The 18,562-nt window shown below is 36.5% G+C and overlaps 1 protein-coding gene across 4 annotated transcripts in view; it reads left to right on the forward strand.

Moving 5' to 3' along the window:
* Nucleotides 1-18,562, forward strand: part of grid1a (glutamate receptor, ionotropic, delta 1a) — a 282,852-nt gene that overhangs the window by 160,283 nt on the left and 104,007 nt on the right. For all 4 annotated transcript variants that reach the window (XM_084097715.1, XM_084097713.1, XM_084097716.1 and 1 more), the window contains exon 3: nucleotides 8,461-8,745. In XM_084097715.1, the coding sequence (XP_083953841.1) occupies nucleotides 8,461-8,745 (285 nt within the window). The remainder of the gene's footprint in view (nucleotides 1-8,460; nucleotides 8,746-18,562) is intronic.

Here is an 18,562-nt window from a genome sequence, read left to right on the forward strand (position 1 = left end):
AAAATTAGATTATCTGGTTTGACAGCCTGCCACTATGGAGAAATGTCAACAAAGCTGTATGATAAAGGTCAAAAGATTGGATGTGTATCATCTCATAATTTTGGTTGGTTGATTCTGATCTAAATAAGGCCATTTCACATAATAGAAATCAACATGATTTAAATGCATTTAAATGTCTCCAGAATATATTGTGTTTTGCCTGCATGTACTGAATGCAACTACTTTAAAGAAACACGCCGACTTTTTGTGACTTTAGCTTATTCACCGTATCCCCCAGAGTTAGATAAGTCCATACATACCCTTCTCATCTCCGTGCGTGCCGCAACTCTGTCCGACGCACCCACCACTAGCCTAGCTTAGCACAAATGCTGGAGGTAAACGGCTCCATCTAGCATACTGCTCCCAATAAGTGACGAAATAACGCCAACATTTTCCTATTTACATGTTGTGATTTGTATAGTCTCAGTGGAAAAACCACAGTGGCTGTGGAATGATGTTTTTGTAATGTGCGATCAGGACATTCTGCAGTTTTCACAAGGACAGCCAATGTTGTTTAGCCGCCTCTGAAACACTGTTTTGCTCTGTTCTTCTGGGAAACACTAGCTTCTCTACAATCATTGATTTCTAGAGAGCAGAACTCAAATAGAAGAGATTAGGCTTCTGTCCTGTTATTTCCACTGTAAGGTGTACTGGGACATTTCAGAGGAGTCACACGGATCAAGAATCTCGCCTAAGTGTCTCGTCCAATTCTTCAGGCTCTCCTCCCAGAACAGTTCTTTGAGATCTGTAGTATTGAAGCATTTTTGTTTTGTTAGGATTTTCTCTTTAATTTTTTTTACCTTTTACAGAAGTAAAATAAGATAATTTTAAACTTTTAAAGTGTTGTTAGTTTGAAAGGGAATGTTTTTCATTATTTGAAGCTCAATCCAGGCTGTACTAAATTTCTGTTTACTAGAAAAGAAAAGAGACTGGCAACTGGCATCTGTCAAGGTAAAATGTCAATAACAAATTTTTAATGTAAAATTTCTGTGACAAGAGCCTCGTATTTTCAAGGCTGCTTCCCAGCCTGTTGTAATTCAGAGCATCAAACCTGAAATAGCTTTTCTGCGCATAATTGCAGGTGCTACACATTATGTATTAATGAAGGACACAGGACAGGGCGGGACAATATGAATAACTCACTCTGACAAAGTCAGGAAGGACTTAGTGCCGGGCTGTCTGCTCGATGGAGACTCTCTTTTCATCCTGTATCTCCCTGTTGGCACTGGGTTTTAGTATGAAGAGGAGAAGAGGAGTGGTGGGAAAGATGTGTGGGGTGTGGATGACGGAGAATAATGCAGTGAATTAGCTCTTCCTTTCTCTCTGTATCCTCCCCGCTTGCACCTTCTTTTCATCCTTATCCTCTATTGTACAGAAAAGAGTTTTGCTTCCATTCATCCATTTTGACTTCAGGTCAAAACCTGTGGAAAATTACAGCCAACTTACCGGGGGGAAAACAGAAATACTCTTCTATGAATTACTGAATAACATTCATATGGAGCTAAATGTTTGACATTCTTCATGATTACTAGAAAAAAAAGTTGTATATAATATGGCACAGTAGTATATAATATTCTATACAGTATCTTTGAGCACAAGAGGCAAACCAAATGTGTATAAGAAGCCAAACGATTTGTTTGTTTTTGTCCCGGTTCTGTTCAGTTAGTTTCATTTTCATGGACTTTTAGTTAGTTTTTTCAGTCACATGTTCTCCTTTGTCTTAGTTGTCTTAGTCATTGAATCATTCATTCAGCAGATTTGTTCAAAAATGCTGATTCATTCAGGAACAAAACAAATTACTCTTTTATGAGTTTTCGAGTGATTCACTCTGCTGATTTGTTCAAAAATCAAATGAAAGAATCATTCAGGATGGAAACACCACTACTGTGTGCTGATAAGTGTTGCAGCATTTCTGCTGTAGCTTTGTTTGGAACAAAACAGACAAAATAACTGTCAATATTGTGTCTAAAAATGTAAGTTACTCTATATTTGCTTATTTATTACTTACCTTTCCATTGTTCTTCTATGTAAGCATGCGCTAGATGGACGTGTTTGACCGTTGCGCTCGCCTCTCGCGTCTTTTGCAGTCTCGCTTATGACAAGGTGTTACGTCCGCTTATATATTTGGCATCTAGAGGATATAGGACGTAACACTAACAAAAGAAAGAAAAAAAAGAATAAATCCAAAAATGTTATTAAAAGGGTAGGATATTTTACTCTATTGAGGATCACTGACAATCTAAAAATGCTCCGCTGAAGTTACAAGAAGTCCAACTTAAAAAAACACATTTACCCAGAACTGCGCTGCCTCTCCCATGTTTTTCTATGTAAACATATGTAATCATACAAACAAACACGTCCCATTTTTGTGCAGCATCTTTCACAGTGTTCTATCACAGAGCTCAAGTCAAGATTGATATTGATTAAGTTTGATTTTTCCAAATCTGCACATTTATGATTTAATATGTGTTTTTTAGGACAAAATGCTAATTATAGGCTTTTGCATTATGTACAGATGGAGGATCGTTTTCCTTCTGATAGTACAGGGCACTGAATGACTTTGATGATGCCAGTTCCAACAGGATTATGGGATTTTGTAAGGGTTGATGTTTGTGGTCTGGTAATCTTTTAAGCTTATCCAGTGGACATGCCACCTTACACACATACTGTTCATACACACACTCCTACACAAACTGAATACACAAACACACTGTGTTATCTTTCTCAGTCTTGAAGCTCCAATCATAAGCCCCTTTCACACAGCGCTTTGAACCCGGGAAATTGCTGGCAAATTGCCAGAGTGCCTTCTGTGTGAATGCAAACACGACCCGGGATTGATGCCGGGATCGATGCCGGGTTGGGGACCTAGTAACATTGCCGTGTTCAGTCCCGGAACGCGCTGTGTGAACAAAAGCCGTAATAATGCCGTGTCGTAGTGATGACGCTGAAGCCGGGATCGTTCGCCAGCTGTGAAACGGTATGTAATGCGCAAGTTTATGATCGAATCAGAGAACAAAATGGACAAGCTTGGTTTCTCGAGAGAGAAATCGCAGCTCATAAGTAAACTTAAGACACTGCTGAGACATTACAAGTCACATCGATATCACGTGTCTTTACGGGATTTTTACGGGTCGTGTGTGAACGCACTCTCTCATTCCGGAAAATCACTCGCAGTGTGAATGAACCAAAATCAAACGAACCCGGGTCAAATCCCGGCTCAATTTATCCGTGTATTTTCCGGAATCTCTGTGTGAAAGGGGCTATAGACTGATGGACTATGTGTAAAGGCAGGCACGTGCACAGGTAGGGCTCAACCTGTGCAGAGCACATGCCCTTTTTGCCCTTACACTCCGAAGTGCCCTTTTTTTTGGTGGTGTTTTTTTTTTTTTTTTTTTTTTTTAAATCAATGCTATTGGTCACCCTTTACGCCTGTCTGTCTGTTTTACAAATATTTAGCCAATTAAAGTTCTTAAAACGAGCTTGTGTAAATCTTATTCGATCCTCAAGCTGTCGTGTCAGTAAGCGGATAACTCCGCCCCCTCTATATTCACTGAATCAACTGAAGTTCCACAGCAGCCGCACAGTAGACTGCAGCTGAACGAAGTTTTGCGAAGGGTAAATAAATATATTGTTGTTTGAATAAGTACTACTAAACACTATGTCTATAAAGGCTCATATTTTATTTGTTTTGATGACTCACTGACTGAGACATGTGGGACGTCGCCTGAGAGAGAGGTCTAGGCTAGCATTTGCCATCTAGTCATAGCCAATACATAGCCTAACGTTACACTTAAATAGCCTGTGCATACAGTAGCATTTCATCTTTTATAAAATGCGATTTTGGCCAAATGTATTTTACAACAGGAAAAACTGAGCGCCCCGCCTATATAGCTAACTTACAACAAACTAAGTTAGTTTGTAACCTGTTGATGAAAATGTAATGTGATGCCGGCAGGCGCTGACGCCGTTTTAATGACGGACAAAAAAAAGTGCACATTTACACACATTTGCTGGTCAAAAACTATATATTGATAAGTAATACAACAACATATAATTTATTTTTACCATCGGAAAATCATAACAGGTGCACCCCCGCGCTGTTTCGCACTGGAACTTACACAAAGCGACGAGTGATCCTCGTCACCTAGGTAAAATATATTTCTAAGAAATTTCTTCTTTGATTTATGATTGCTGATACACTTAATTTATTAACATTTAGGCTAATCATGTTATGGTAATAATATTCAATTATGGTTAATTTAAGGCTGTTAATATGCACGTATTCGCTATCTAGCAAATTTTTTAATCTATATTATTCTATACTCTCCGCTTGTCCTCACATGTATAACATTTAGTAAAACATGGTTTTAAGGGCTTCTTTAAACCTATTACAACAGCAACCTTCTTGTCAAAAATACTTGACTCATACATAAACATGTTAACCAAATAATACAAATTAGCTTATAAAACCAAACAGAATAGCTAAAAAAATTCTTTTTTTTTTATTGAACTTTATGCACTTTTTTAATGAACTTTGCAGAGAAAAAATTATATATATATATATATATATATATATATATATATATATAATATATATACTCTTTTTTAGCTATTCTGTTTGGTTTTATAAGCTAATATTATTTGGTTAACATGATTATGTATGACATTGAGAAGAGGGGAAGGTAGAGCAATGAGTCAAGTATTTTTGACAAACTATTTTGAAATATAATTTAAGTAATTATGTCCAACTCAATTCCAGATTATAAGAAACTATAGCCATACCTTTACTATAGCATATCCAACATGTATCTGCCTACCTGGCAAAAATTTGATACTGTGGAGGACCAGGGATGTTGGTCTCTTGAAGGTCTCTTATTCACTAAAAATATTTCACAATATTACTGTTTTTGCTGTATTTTGGATCAAATAAATGAAGCCTTGGAATGAATTAAATCATGAATTACATTCTGCATGATAACATATAAAGATTTCACAGTGATCTTCTGTAATTTTATCTTCTGTTTATCTATATTATCTATATTATTATTATGGTTGTTATTAATCGAATAAATCTAAAGCTTTTGAGACTATTATTATTTTGTGTTATTGAATTTGTCATGAAGATGTGACCATTTCTTCCTTTTATGTAGGCTTACTAAATAATTTTGATATAAAAAAGGTAGGGGGGGTGCCCTTTTTCAGTTTCAGCACATGCCCCTCAAAAGGTCTGTGCACGGCCCTGTGTAAAGGCCACGACTTCCTTATCGAACCAAAAAACAGCACCCTGCTAGGCGGAAGCCCATCCACAACACCTTCGGCGTCTATTTCTGTGCTCACAAAGACCAATGAAAACATCTGTCAGTTAGTGTGAAATCATCCTGGCAGCACGACTTATGTCATTTCTGGTAAGAGAATCACCTATCAACCGTCTCTATTGCTGTATCGTAAATGTTACGACACGTGGGCTTTTCAAATCAATGACACAGAGACTCTGCAGGTGAGCTGTGGATTAATTAATTTAATTTGGCCATGTGTTAATGCATGATTGTAAATTATTCCTGCGTTCTGATTTGAGCTCCCATATATTCCTTGAGATAATTTTTTAAATCCTGTTTGGTGATAAAGGCCTCTAATCTGCATGACAAATACATTTTTAAATGCATTATATCAACGATGCAGAGACGCACTGATTCAAATTCTAAAATCAGGGATTACAAAGGGTGCCTTTCACCCTGTACGTAAACCGTGATTCTATAATTGAGTATTAGTCCATAATATGCCATAATCTGCATAAGAAGATATGTGTGGATTTAGAGAGAGAGGCAGCGTTATTATTGCACTAAATTCTAATCGAATTTTACTCACACTGTAGTGATGCGTGCTTGTATTGTTCCATCTCGCTTCTCTGATTGCATGAGAAGTATGCTGAATGTTGATATCCCTTATGTTGTTTCAAACCTGACTTCTCTTCTGTGGAATACAAAATTAGATATTTAGCAAAAATGTTTTTGGACCCCACTGACTTTTATTGTATGGATTAAAAACATTCTTCAAAATCTCTTCTTTTATGTTAAAAACAAGTTTATACATGTTTGGAATGACATGAGGGTGAGTAAATGATGACAGACGATTTTAGGTGAAATATCCCTTTGTTTTGCGCTTGTCATCGACATGATGTGTAAGAATGTATAGATGTAGAATTCATGGACCAGCGAACAGAGCCTGCCAGTGGGAATTTCCACATCAGATGGTTTAATGACCATTCTCACATGACTTATAGGTTTCCCGTGGCATGTTTTGCTGTGCCCTGCAGGTTGTGGACGTTTCTCTTGCTCTGAAGTTTGGGGATGTTGTCTGGTTGATTAATGGAGTTGTGACTGTTTCTGCATTGTCTATCAGCTCTATCTTGACGGCATTACAAACTGTATGAGGCAGAAGTTTTCTTTTTCTCTTGACAAACCTTTTTTTTTTTTTTTTTAACCCTATCAGTCTTTCCATCTTTTTCACTGGATTTTTCCAAGGAAATGGTGTTCTGTGATGTGAATCAGCAAATGTTTTTATCTGTCAGGCTTTGTCACACCTGTATTTCTCCATAGCTCACACAGACATTTTAAAGATAACAAAAAATGGCCTATTTGCATAGTTGTGGAGAGATAAGAATCTTATAACTCATATCTGTAAGATCTGAGTCATATTACTTTTCAAAGCATTATTCTATGTGTTTTTCCATGTCAGCTTAGATAAATGTTGTGTTAAAGAACAGTATGTGTCATGTTCGGGTCCTAACTAAACAAATGGCATTTAATATTAACTTTGTACTGTCTAAGATTTGTGGATGGCTTACAGTTTTCCTCTCTGGTGTTTAATTTTTGACCATAAATAAAGATTTTTATAAGTTGCATAACAAGTGTCTTTTCTGTACTATTTTAAACCACATGGAGTGTCTGTTTGTTGGAGTTTTCCAGTTGTTCATACAAGTTCATTATTTCTAAAGGCTTATTTTTTTAACTTGACTAATGTTTGAGAGAAATGTAATGTTGAAAAGGGATTTTGGATTGTGTTCAGCAACCTATATGCAAAGCCTATTATAGAACTGTAAGTGATTTAGGGTATTTTGTATTCAGTTAAGGTGGATCCATTCATTGGAATAACAATGTAAATTGTGTTTGTTCAGATGTTTACTGAGTGTTTTCTCTGGTAGCTTTGTGCAAAATTATTTGCTCAGCTTCTTAGAAAAAAGTAATTAGTTTCTTTGTTGAAAAAAAAAAAAAAAGTCATTGTGTTTCCTCTAATTTTCAATTGGATTTGTAATCCATTGATCTACCTACGTCTTTAAGAACTGTTCTTTAAAACCTTTGCGATCAGCCAATATGAATCCAGGCTTTGCTTTAATGAAACTAGCACACAGCCTCTCTGGGGACAAGTGGATAAACAGTTATTGTGTGAAAGTTACAGAAACTAATGGGTTTTATTTCTCACTTTTGAGAATAATTCCACCTCCATTAGCTGCTCTCCATACAGTCAGCTCAGTGCATTTTGAATGCTTTTTTTTTTTTGGTTTTATTAATAATTGATTTTCCAGCTCCTGCAGTTGTAAAACTTTTTTGTGCTGTCACTAGACAAAATTAATTTGAGATCTATGGTAAAATAATTTTGATAATTTTTTGAGATCTATGGTAAAATATTTATTACAATGCAAATAAATACAACAAAGTACTCTCTACCTACTTTTGATTTGTTTAAATATGAGAAAAGAATATGAAATAACCTTATAAATGAAGAATGAAGTCAAATTTTCTATGACAAATATTATACCTCTTTCCCAAGATGCATTTGTGCATAAATGTAATGATTTTGTGCTGTACAATATGGGAAACAATGCTCTAGTGTACTAAGTTGGGAATATTACTACCATTTTTCTATGCCACAATGCTCTTTTTTAAGTGAGCACATTGTCAGATATATACCCTGGAACAGGTTTGGATTAGAAATCCACTTTTTATCATTGTAAAAAAAACAAGGGTAACTAAATGTACAAGCGTATGCTTCCTAGCCTGCGGCTCTCAGATGGTAACATCTATAAAATGTCATAAATTATTTATGTCCACTTTAACTAGATTTCCTTGAGAAATTGTTGCACTGATGTTCAACAGAGGCAATAAATTAGCAGCATATGGCAATACACTAAAGAGAATTACATTTGCCCTGTGAAATCTGGGCACATTATCCCACCTGTTCTCTATGGGATCACCCTGACATTTGCTGCATTAATATCCACTGGTTGATGAAAATGGACCATAAGTTCCATAATGGTCAACGTGCTTAACTGTTGTAAAGTAGTGCCTATGACTCCTAAACCCTCTAATTCTCTAACCTCACTGTATCCTTGTTTTTTGTCTCTCTCTCTCTTTTATTCTCTAGCCTGTGAGCTCATGAATCAGGGGATACTGGCATTGGTGTCGTCGACGGGATGTGCTGCAGCCAACGCGCTACAATCTCTGACGGACGCAATGCACATTCCTCACCTGTTTATTCAGAGGAACGGAGACGGCACACCCCGCGCTGAGTGCCAGCTCAATCCCAGCCCAGACGGAGAGCGCTACACGCTGGCCGCACGCCCTCCTGTGCGTCTAAATGATGTCATGATCACGCTCGTCTCTGAACTGCGCTGGCACAAGTTCATTGTTTTCTATGACAGCGAGTACGGTGAGTAACGGTGAACCTTTGTGGCATCCATCTCCAGTTGGGAGCCTGGTTGGAGGTTAATGATAGGAGAGCAGGGGTCACACTGACAGTTGTTCTGTGACGTATCAGCTGGAATTCACAATTCATCATTTTATTTTGGTGCATAGAAATTTCAGAGGACTTTTCAAAGCAAAAAACTATGTTGTCCTCGAGCAATGCTTAAAAATAAATCCTTCATAGTGCAAAAACAGTTAAAATTTGATGAGAGCAGGTGGACTCTAGCAGACTAAAAGGCAGGCCTTTTGTCAGTTGTTAACCAGCTTCAGGATTGTAGTGTTTTGAAAACCATGAAACTGTCAAAGTATATAAAACATGGACTAGGTTAACCTTCTGATTTCTTCATTGAGCCAGTGATGTTCAGCTGTATGGGAATAAAAGTTTGGCTGTCAAACCAGAATTGTCTCTATGTCGGACATCTTTAACAAAAAAAATTTAACCTGACCTCTATCAAAATGTAATCAAGCCCAAGAATGAGGATTGCTCTTTATCATTTACCCTAACAGTACAACTGTATTCTTGATCAAATAAATGCAGCCAAAAACAAATAAAACTTTGGAACAGTAGTGTAAATAATAAACAGATAGGAAATTTTTTAATTCAAACCAGCAAATAAACATTGGAAATATTAATATTTGCATTAATTAATATTGTCACGTCAGGAAGGTGATAGACATATATGAACATGATTTCACCCTTCTAGCTCATTTCTGATTGGATAAACTGAGGGTGATACAACCTACAGTACCTTTTGTTACAACACTTCCTAGCCTCAACCCTGGTTTTGTGCCTGAATCCTTACCCGCCCTTAAGATAATACCAGGCTCAAAACACATTAGCTGATGATTGTCCACGTATTTATGGGTTTCAGTGTTCCCAGAATATGCTTACAATCAATGCTATAGCATTTGCAGTTTACATTAATAAGGTCTTTAGTTCTGCAGCTTTAACTGTAAGTTCGTTGTTCATTGTCGGGTCTTATGTGGAGTATATTGTTTCCTGAAAACAACACAATAAACACAAAAAGGGTTTGTTGGAGAAGATCAAGCATAAAGCTCCCGCATACAAATTCTTTGTACTTACTATTGACACCAATTAACACTTAAACTGTAACAGTCTCCTCTGCAGTGCTGCTGGCTCTGAAATTGTGAATTTTAACAAAGAATTTTTTGGTTTATTTAGCTTGCTTTTTAAAGGGATAGTTCACCCAAAATTGAAATATACTCACCCTTAAATTTTTTCCCAAACCTGTGATTCTTTCCTCTTGTACAATGCAAAAAATGTTTTTATTAATTACCCGTAGCAGATCTATACAAGTGCAGCTGGGGAAGGTGGAGGGTTTCTGAAAGTGCGCTGCACTGTTACAGCAAATGCTAACCAAATATTTGACGGTTGAACACTAGGGGTGGGAAAAATAAGTGATGCATCGTGATTCTCTCTCCAACGATTCTGGATCAATTTTGAGAATTTCAGAATCGATTATGAGCTTACTTTTTTTTTCGGATTGTGAGGTGCCTAAAGATTCCCACCCCTATTGAACACGCGAGCTAATTGGCTACTGATACAGCAGGAACCAATTAGCTGTGCCCTATAGAGAATTATGTGATTGCAAGCTGGTTCAGTTAAGGACCTATAAGCCTGTGCCATCTAGAGTTTCATGACAGAACTTTGTATTTATTGCTCTTTTTGAGACAAAACACCATAAAAGCATAATTGATATACAACTGCACTGCTGTTTATTTCAAGTCTTCTGAAGCCATATGATATATTTGTTTGAGGATCAAACAAAAATTTAACATGACATCCACCCTATGGCTTCATGAGAAAAAATAACAATGTTTGATTTGTGAATAAATCAGTACTTTGAGATTTGAGTGATTTGTTCATGGTCTGATGTGATTCTCTAATTCAGCTCATAGACTCAATGATCAGTGTATAACAGCTTGCTGGAAGGGAAGATTATCAGTGAAAAACAGCTTAAATTATGGTTTATTCCTCACAAGGCTTTCATTGTGCTTTATAATACTTGGAATATAGCTCACAAATGAGATGGACTACTTGTATGGTGCTTTTTGAAGCTTGTTATTGCGTGGACAAACAAATGATGACAGAATCATTTTTGAGTGAACTAGAACCAGCATGCAGGCCAAATCTCCTTTTGTTCCCATCTTATCTTCTTAAAATCCCCATTATCCCAAGCAAGTCTCTGTAGCCCATAGCTCATTCTTTGCTTTGGGGTTGGGTGGTTTGCTGTGCTAACAGTATGCCATCTTGGATTCAAAGGTCTTGATGAAAAGCATCTCACAACCACTATGGGGCATTTTGATCCCCACAGTCAAAGCAGAGCTCCCTTGTGGTCCACGTCTACAGTATTTCAGAATGGATTCAGCTAAACTGCGCTGTAAATAGCTCAGCATGTATGCTAGGGCTACAACTGCTACTGAATTCGGCTTCAGGCAGGTTCAGACAGTGGGCTGAGATGAGTCATAGAGCGCCAAGCACCCTGGAGCAGGTAACATCATTCAAACCGTATCACAGAGGTCAGAGGAAAAGCCCCAATCAAGACGTATAACATGATTGATGGTGGTGCAGAGCTCTTAGCACTGAACATGACACCCTCCAGTCACTCTGGATGTGAAATACGCATTGATAACAGGCTTCTTGGCAAGGGCATAGGTTGGTAGGACATGCTGTTGTTCATTTGTTTGGTTTCACTTCATTTTGATGGACCCTTCAACACATTCTGTTGACTATAAGTAACGTTGCACCTATAGCTCTCATTAGAGTGTTAGCAGAGTATTAGTACACTGGTTGGGTTATGGTTAGAATAAGTTGACATGTAGTTGCAAAGTTATTTATAGTCAACAGAATCTTCAAAAGGGACCATCAAAATAAAGTGTTACCATTTGGGTTTATTTAGAATATTTATCTGTCTGTCTATCGTTCTATATTTCTGTGTATCTATCTGTCCATCTGTCTGCCTGTTGTTTAGTCTGTCTATATTTTTCTACTTTTGTACAAATGAATAATAAAGAGAAAAAAAATAAAATTAAATTGATGTTTTTCTGCATTGTTTTCTGGTGTTTTAGACAATGTAAATCGTTGAAGCGATTCTCAAGATCTATACTTTCATTATACGGATGAAAACATAACACTCAGTGCTTCTATTATAATCACTCAAAACTGTGATGGCTTGAACAAAAATAGGCATAATCACTTGTCTCACAACTTTTCTTTTCATATTTTTTTATTTTTATTTATTTATTTTTTTTACAAATCTACACCTTTGCCTTTAAACTTTTCAACAAAACCACAATTTCATAAAATATGCTAATGTTCACAAGCTCATTCTATATTAAAAATAGATACACTGAGAACTGGTTTTAGACCAGCAAAAACGCAGTGACATTTGAGGAGCAGTGCGTAAATGATCTGACATTATGAATCTGCTTGAAAAAGAGAAAAATCATTTATCCGAGATCTCAGTCTCAGTTCTGCTCTCGTCACTTCTGTCACACTGGTGCAGGAACACTGGCAGTACAAATTGAAAATCATGCAGGCTGTGGGTGTGTTAAAAATATACCCAGAATCTGAAAGCAGGGAAAACTGATCTGAAAGAGCTGTTACTCCGATTCAGGTGGATGAAATACCAGAAAAGTGGCTCAACAGTTAGAGAGTGTTTGATGTGAGAGATATAGTGTCTGCATGCACCTTGACTTCATATTAAGTTAATTTATGGATCTTTAATATATACTCACTGATTCTCGCTTTGTATTACAACCTAATTGCTTATATGTGAATCAAGTGAGAAAACTCTAAAGCATCGGCTTTATAACTAACTCTTAATGCATCTAGGGCTCGATCTGATTCTGAGTTGAGTAAGTAGGTCTTTCTCACTCTTACTATCATTTCTCATTTTCAAGCACTTTTTCAAGCACTTACAGTATAGCTGGAATGACGCATCGCTGTAATCGATTACGTTGATTACGTAAATTAGTCGATTTGCATGGAATGCGTCGATTCATTGCACTGTTTATGGTCATCCCCAATGATGGTGGCTAAAGTATGTGTTTTTTTAAACAGAGACCAAATTAAATGGTGCATTACACAGTCTGTAAAACCACAGGAGCACAACTTCTATGCAGAAGCATCTGAAAATAAAACATCCCAGGGCTTTCCTACCTCAAAACGATGATGCGGCAGCATAAGTATTTGGATTATTAAAGGGATGGTTCGGAGTAAAATCAACCTGGGGTCCTTTGCACCATGACATCGAGCCAAATTTTACCATTAATAAATCTTCACTTATTAATGAAAAATGGAAAATTGCTGGCATCACATATTTACATCATCTGTTCTTGGATAATAATTTCATACATTTTTCTGAATTAATAGAAAAATATAATTTAGGCAAAGATCAGTATTTTTATTACATACAAATTAGCCATGCTATTAGAACTAAGATTGGCAACCTTCTTCCTAAAACTCCACCTCTTATTGAAAAACAAAAACAAAAACAGCAACACAAAAAAAATACTTTACAAATTATACACTATATTAATAAATACAGATACAACATATTCAATAAATATTAAACAATGGGAAAATGACCTTAACATAGTCACAGATGTCAATTTCTGTTTAAGTAGAAATACCAACATACAAGTAATCCAATTTAAAGTAATACACAGAACACACTTAACCCAACATAAACTGTTTATACATACAAGTAATCCAATTTAAAGTAATACACAGAACACACTTAACCCAACATAAACTGTTTAAAATGGGATTATCAGAATCAAACAAATGCGAACACTGCAATCTCACACAAGATGATTACTTTTATGCCATCTGGTCTTGCCCCCCGTTACCAAATTTTGGAAAGAAATTACAGGAAAATGATCTGTTTACCTTAAACTTAATATCCCGGCAAACCCGTCATTATGTCTTCTAGGAGACACAATACAAATAAACCCTCCACTGGAACATACATCACCCTTACTTCTGTCTCTAGTTATCACCAAGAAAATAATTTTGATCAATTGGAAAAATAAAAATAAAATCAGTATTACATAATGGCAACAGAGATTAATAGACCATATTATCAAAGAAAAACAGACGGCTATCCTCAAACACAAAATAACTAAATTTAAATTTAATATTTGGCACCATTACAGAATTCCTAAACATTAGTGTGCCCTGAGAGGTGAATTAATGTCTTACCAATTACCTATATTACGTAGAACATGCATACCTGTATCATCCTTGTATCAATATTATTGAATACCCTCCGAATATACTTATAACCTGTATTAATATATCAGGAAATGTAAAGGATAAAGACATCTGATATATTCGTGGCATTGTTTTGCATTTTACTAGTTAGTATATTATGTATGTGTAGGGCATGTACGTGTAACAGTTGTGTTCCTGTTTAGTCTATTTAGTCACATGTCTTTTGTTTTCCCGCCACTTATCCGTTGCCATGTCTACCGTCATTAGTTCATCATCTTCACCTGTGTCTTGTCAATCACCTTCATCTGTGTCACCTGGTTTATGTTCATCAGTGTCTGTATTTAGTTCCCTCTGTTCAGTCAGTCTTTGTCTGTTCTCGTTTATGTAACCTCGTTACAAGTGTATATCACTGAAGTTATATTTGTAAACACTTTGAATTGGAGCCTTCTGCCTGCGCACACCCTGACAGTATGTATATGCCTAAGACATTTTATTATTATTATTGTTATTAATATTTCTATTATTAGGTATATGGGCATATATAACTATATGAAGGTGTATATATGTAGGTGTGTGTATATATGTATGTATTCCGCAATTACTTTGAATTACCTTTAACTGTTGCTATGATTTGCGTGAAGGGCTTTAAAGGCATGAACTACACACATATCTAGAAAATAAGTACCATTACCTTACCTCTAAATAAGCTTGTTAAATGCTGTGGACTTTTTTTATTTTTTTTATCACTAATTATGTCTGTTTAAATAGCATTGCAGAAACTCATCTCATTATTTGCATTGATTTACTCTAGCCAACTTATTTTGGTGCTATTATTTTTAGAAGGAGCAGTAAACAGCCTTGAAGGATCGCTGTGTGAAAGGCTTTCATATAGCGTTTGAAGTTAATTATTTGTCTCTAAAATTCAAGACACTTATGTAGTAACTTTTCAGACAAAATTGATTTTGCTAATTTATCGGTTTATGCTGTTCTAAATGAATAATGTTCAAGATCTAATAAAAGACTATTCGTTTTTTAAATAAATGTTTGGATGGCCTCGGTAAACTTCTGTGCTTTCTAAGAGCTACAAGGAAAGGTTCTGTTTATATTTTCACTTGAGCTTGGTTCGGCACGGCACTCGAATGTATGTAGGGCCTACTGATGTCGCCACTCAGGATTGGTCACTTGTCTGTTGCCTTGCTATCAATTTCTCTGTAACTGGCTAAGCGCACTATTTGAGCTAAGTTAACCGCAAATTAATAATAAAATTAAAAGAAATATCTGATCATCCTCCATAACACGGTCACTATTTACATCTCATATCGTCTGTAAACGCTTGCATTGCCAAGGCATCAACTGACGCATTTGTATTACATTTCAAAGAGTTCTGTTATCAGCTCCACAGTAGAAAATGAAACCATATCCGTACCGGCTGGACCGGATCAGCACGGAATGGAACGGTTAAGCAATAAGAACGGTAATGCCTGAAGGTGGAGATTTTTATAGTGGGACTGTCAGTTTCTTGGCAACTGGTTCTCTCTTGAGCTGTATTTACAGTATTTTTGTGTACGTCCAGCCTCCATAAAGTGAGTCTATTAAAACGTCTTAATGTTGAGATCTTTTTGTGTTATGTAATTTATTAACACTAAGCTGGCCCATAGACCTGCGAAAGTTGGTTTTGCAAGCGAGTTCTCAGTTTAATTGATGTTTTGGATTTAGCTGAGCAGTCCCAGAGTTTACGAGTGTCCCTTTTTTAAGCGTGCCGCTGAGTAATGTGTCCTTTCGCTTTATTCACTAGTGTAGAACGGATAGCATCTTTCATCACCGCACCACTTGTTCTGAGAAGTGATTTCTTTTGCTCTCTTTCTTGCACACACACACAAATTGTTGTGATGATGATGTCTGATGATGACTATTTCGATTCATAGTGTTGCTATAATAACATATCTTTATCTAAAAAATATGGGCAAATAAATATGAGTATATTCATAGGCCATGGCTGCATCCGAAATCTCATACTTCCATACTATATAGTTGGCGAAAAACTGTATGTGACAAAAGGAGTATATCTGAATTCACAGTACTCATAAAAGAGTAGGCAAAAAGTACTCGGATGACCTACTAATTCCGGCGTGATTTTGAGGTGTGCATACGATAAATGCTTTACTGTCCCATGAGGCCACAGGAGAGGATTTATGAATGACAGTGAAGCGACTCAACTGACGCTGGTGGTCACATGATAATGACAACATGGCGAATGTAGTATGTCCGGATTATATTCATCTACACACACACACACACTATATCACTCTTATTCAAAATAAGTACCTACTCAAGAGAGTATGCGATTTTGGACGCATCCCCTGTGTGTGTCACTGTAACATTAGTTTCTTTGTGTCTTAGTTTGGCTTTCTAGGGACACTGATTATGTTATGCACCTGTTTCGAGTTGCGTTGATTAGCCTCCTTGTGTTTTTAAGCCCTTATTTCCCTTGGTTCTGTTTTCAGTATTGTTTGTGTTATACATGGTTGTGTATCTTTACTCCTTGTTATTCTCCTTTATGCTTCCTAGTTGGATTTTGATTGAAGACTTTGTTTGTTTTACTCCATTCGTCGTGCGCTCATTGCAACCACCCCCACTTTTTGTCAGTTGTTATTGTATTGTTTTGTTTGGATGCTTTTTTAAATTATTAAACCCGTTTTTAATTCACCACAGTAAGATTTTAAAAGCATATGTTTTGTATTTTTGCCATTTATTTGTAATGTTCTGGATGTGCTCTTTGTGAAAATGCAGTGGTTAATGCTGAAGTCTCTCTCTTATGTTAGAACATTGGGGTAATAATGGAGTTTGTGTCATTGTGTCCTGCTTTTGAACAAGAGGATGATGACCCTTTTTTAATTGGCTCCCTGTTCAAGACATGGAGAACCCATCTCTAAGTGAGATAGAGAGGAAGAGAGAAACACAGAAGCTTTGTTTTACATTCTGGGTATGTCTCTGGGCAGTTCATATCACAGACAGTTAAATGAGCAACTGTGTCCAGGACTGTAGATTCTGCAACGCTGTCACGTGGACTCAATCAACAGTGTGTCAACCAAACCCTCTCTCATTTATTAGGACATAAGTATTCCAAGTCTTTCTAGGAAATGTGCTCCCCATGGCCTTCATGAGTAATACTCACACCCCAGCCCCCGGATCGCTGTACAACAGGCCAGTGGATTGAGACACAAGCAGAATCATGAAAAGAAACTATAGATGAAATGATTTTACCATCTCCTAGCAACTGTCTAGATGCCTTTGTAGAGGATCAAATGATGAGGTTTCATAACTCCTAACCCTATGTAGAACCAATTAAACATATCTTTTGAAAGGTTGTGGTCGATGACCTTTAATGCAAAGATCAAGAATCCTGCAGTCCATTCATCACAATGTACGTCATCTTGTGAAGATGCATTTATAAAAAAACTGAACTAATGTACGGTTATAATGAAATGATGAAGCAATATAGGTCTAGTACAGTCTTTGTTGTTGTGATTTTAAGTCTGCAATTTAAATGAATGATCTCATTCCTCAGTAATATTTTTCTGAATATATCGTGATAGAGCTTCACATTTATTTAGCTTAGCAAGATATTGCTTATATCAGACTGCAGTTCTTGTAGATGGGTTGTATTCGAGATCTTGCTGATTACATCATGATATGGCTGTACACTGTAAAAAATAAATCCGTAAAATAGAAAAAGTACTGGCAGCTTATTACCCAGACATTTATTCAGTAATTTTACGGACATTTCCGTTAAACACAACGCAATGAAGTTCAAAGTTCAAAATACAGGTAAAACACCTGTAAAAAAATAAATACGGAAAATTTCGTGAATTCAATACAGTGCATTGTGCCCTGTTTTTATGGATTTTTTTTTAGAGTGTAGATTTGTTACACAACATCATGCTGTTTTACTTAAGATGCAGCTCTAAATCCAAGAACAAGCCTTGTATTGTTATTTATTGTTTTTCAACCCAATAATTTCATTACAAATGAAGGAACAGGGGAACATCAAACTGTTGATTTGTTAGAGCTCCATTGATTCCCTGCACACCTCCTTCCCCCCTGTCTCACCCAGTGAGTCGGCAGCTTGTATATGCCTTTAGATATATAATTACACTCTTCAAGCAAATCCAATTTGTTTCTCAAAAGACTTCTCTCAGCTCTTTCTGTCTACACAACTGTTTTATATATATATTTCTGTGACCGTATCCTCAAGAGACTGAATTTTATTTTCAGTTTGTAGCTACAGCTGTGATAATTGAATTACAATGGTATTCTGAAACTAATCTCTGCAAGAGTTTGGAGAAATTGAGCTATTGTGTCTGGTGTGTTTGCTGGTGGAGATTAATTAAATATGTTCAGTGTATCCAAATACAAAATATTCAAATTCAGTTCATCCTGATGTATAGTATTAGCTAAAGTTAATTCTTCAGCTGATAGCAGTGTGAAGTGACATTTACCATTACCTGGACTTGCGTTCTCCACCGCGCTCTGTTAATGTAGC

This window comes from Abramis brama (genome assembly GCF_963993115.1).
Source record: "Abramis brama genome assembly, chromosome: 21".
NCBI lineage: Eukaryota > Metazoa > Chordata > Actinopteri > Cypriniformes > Leuciscidae > Abramis > Abramis brama.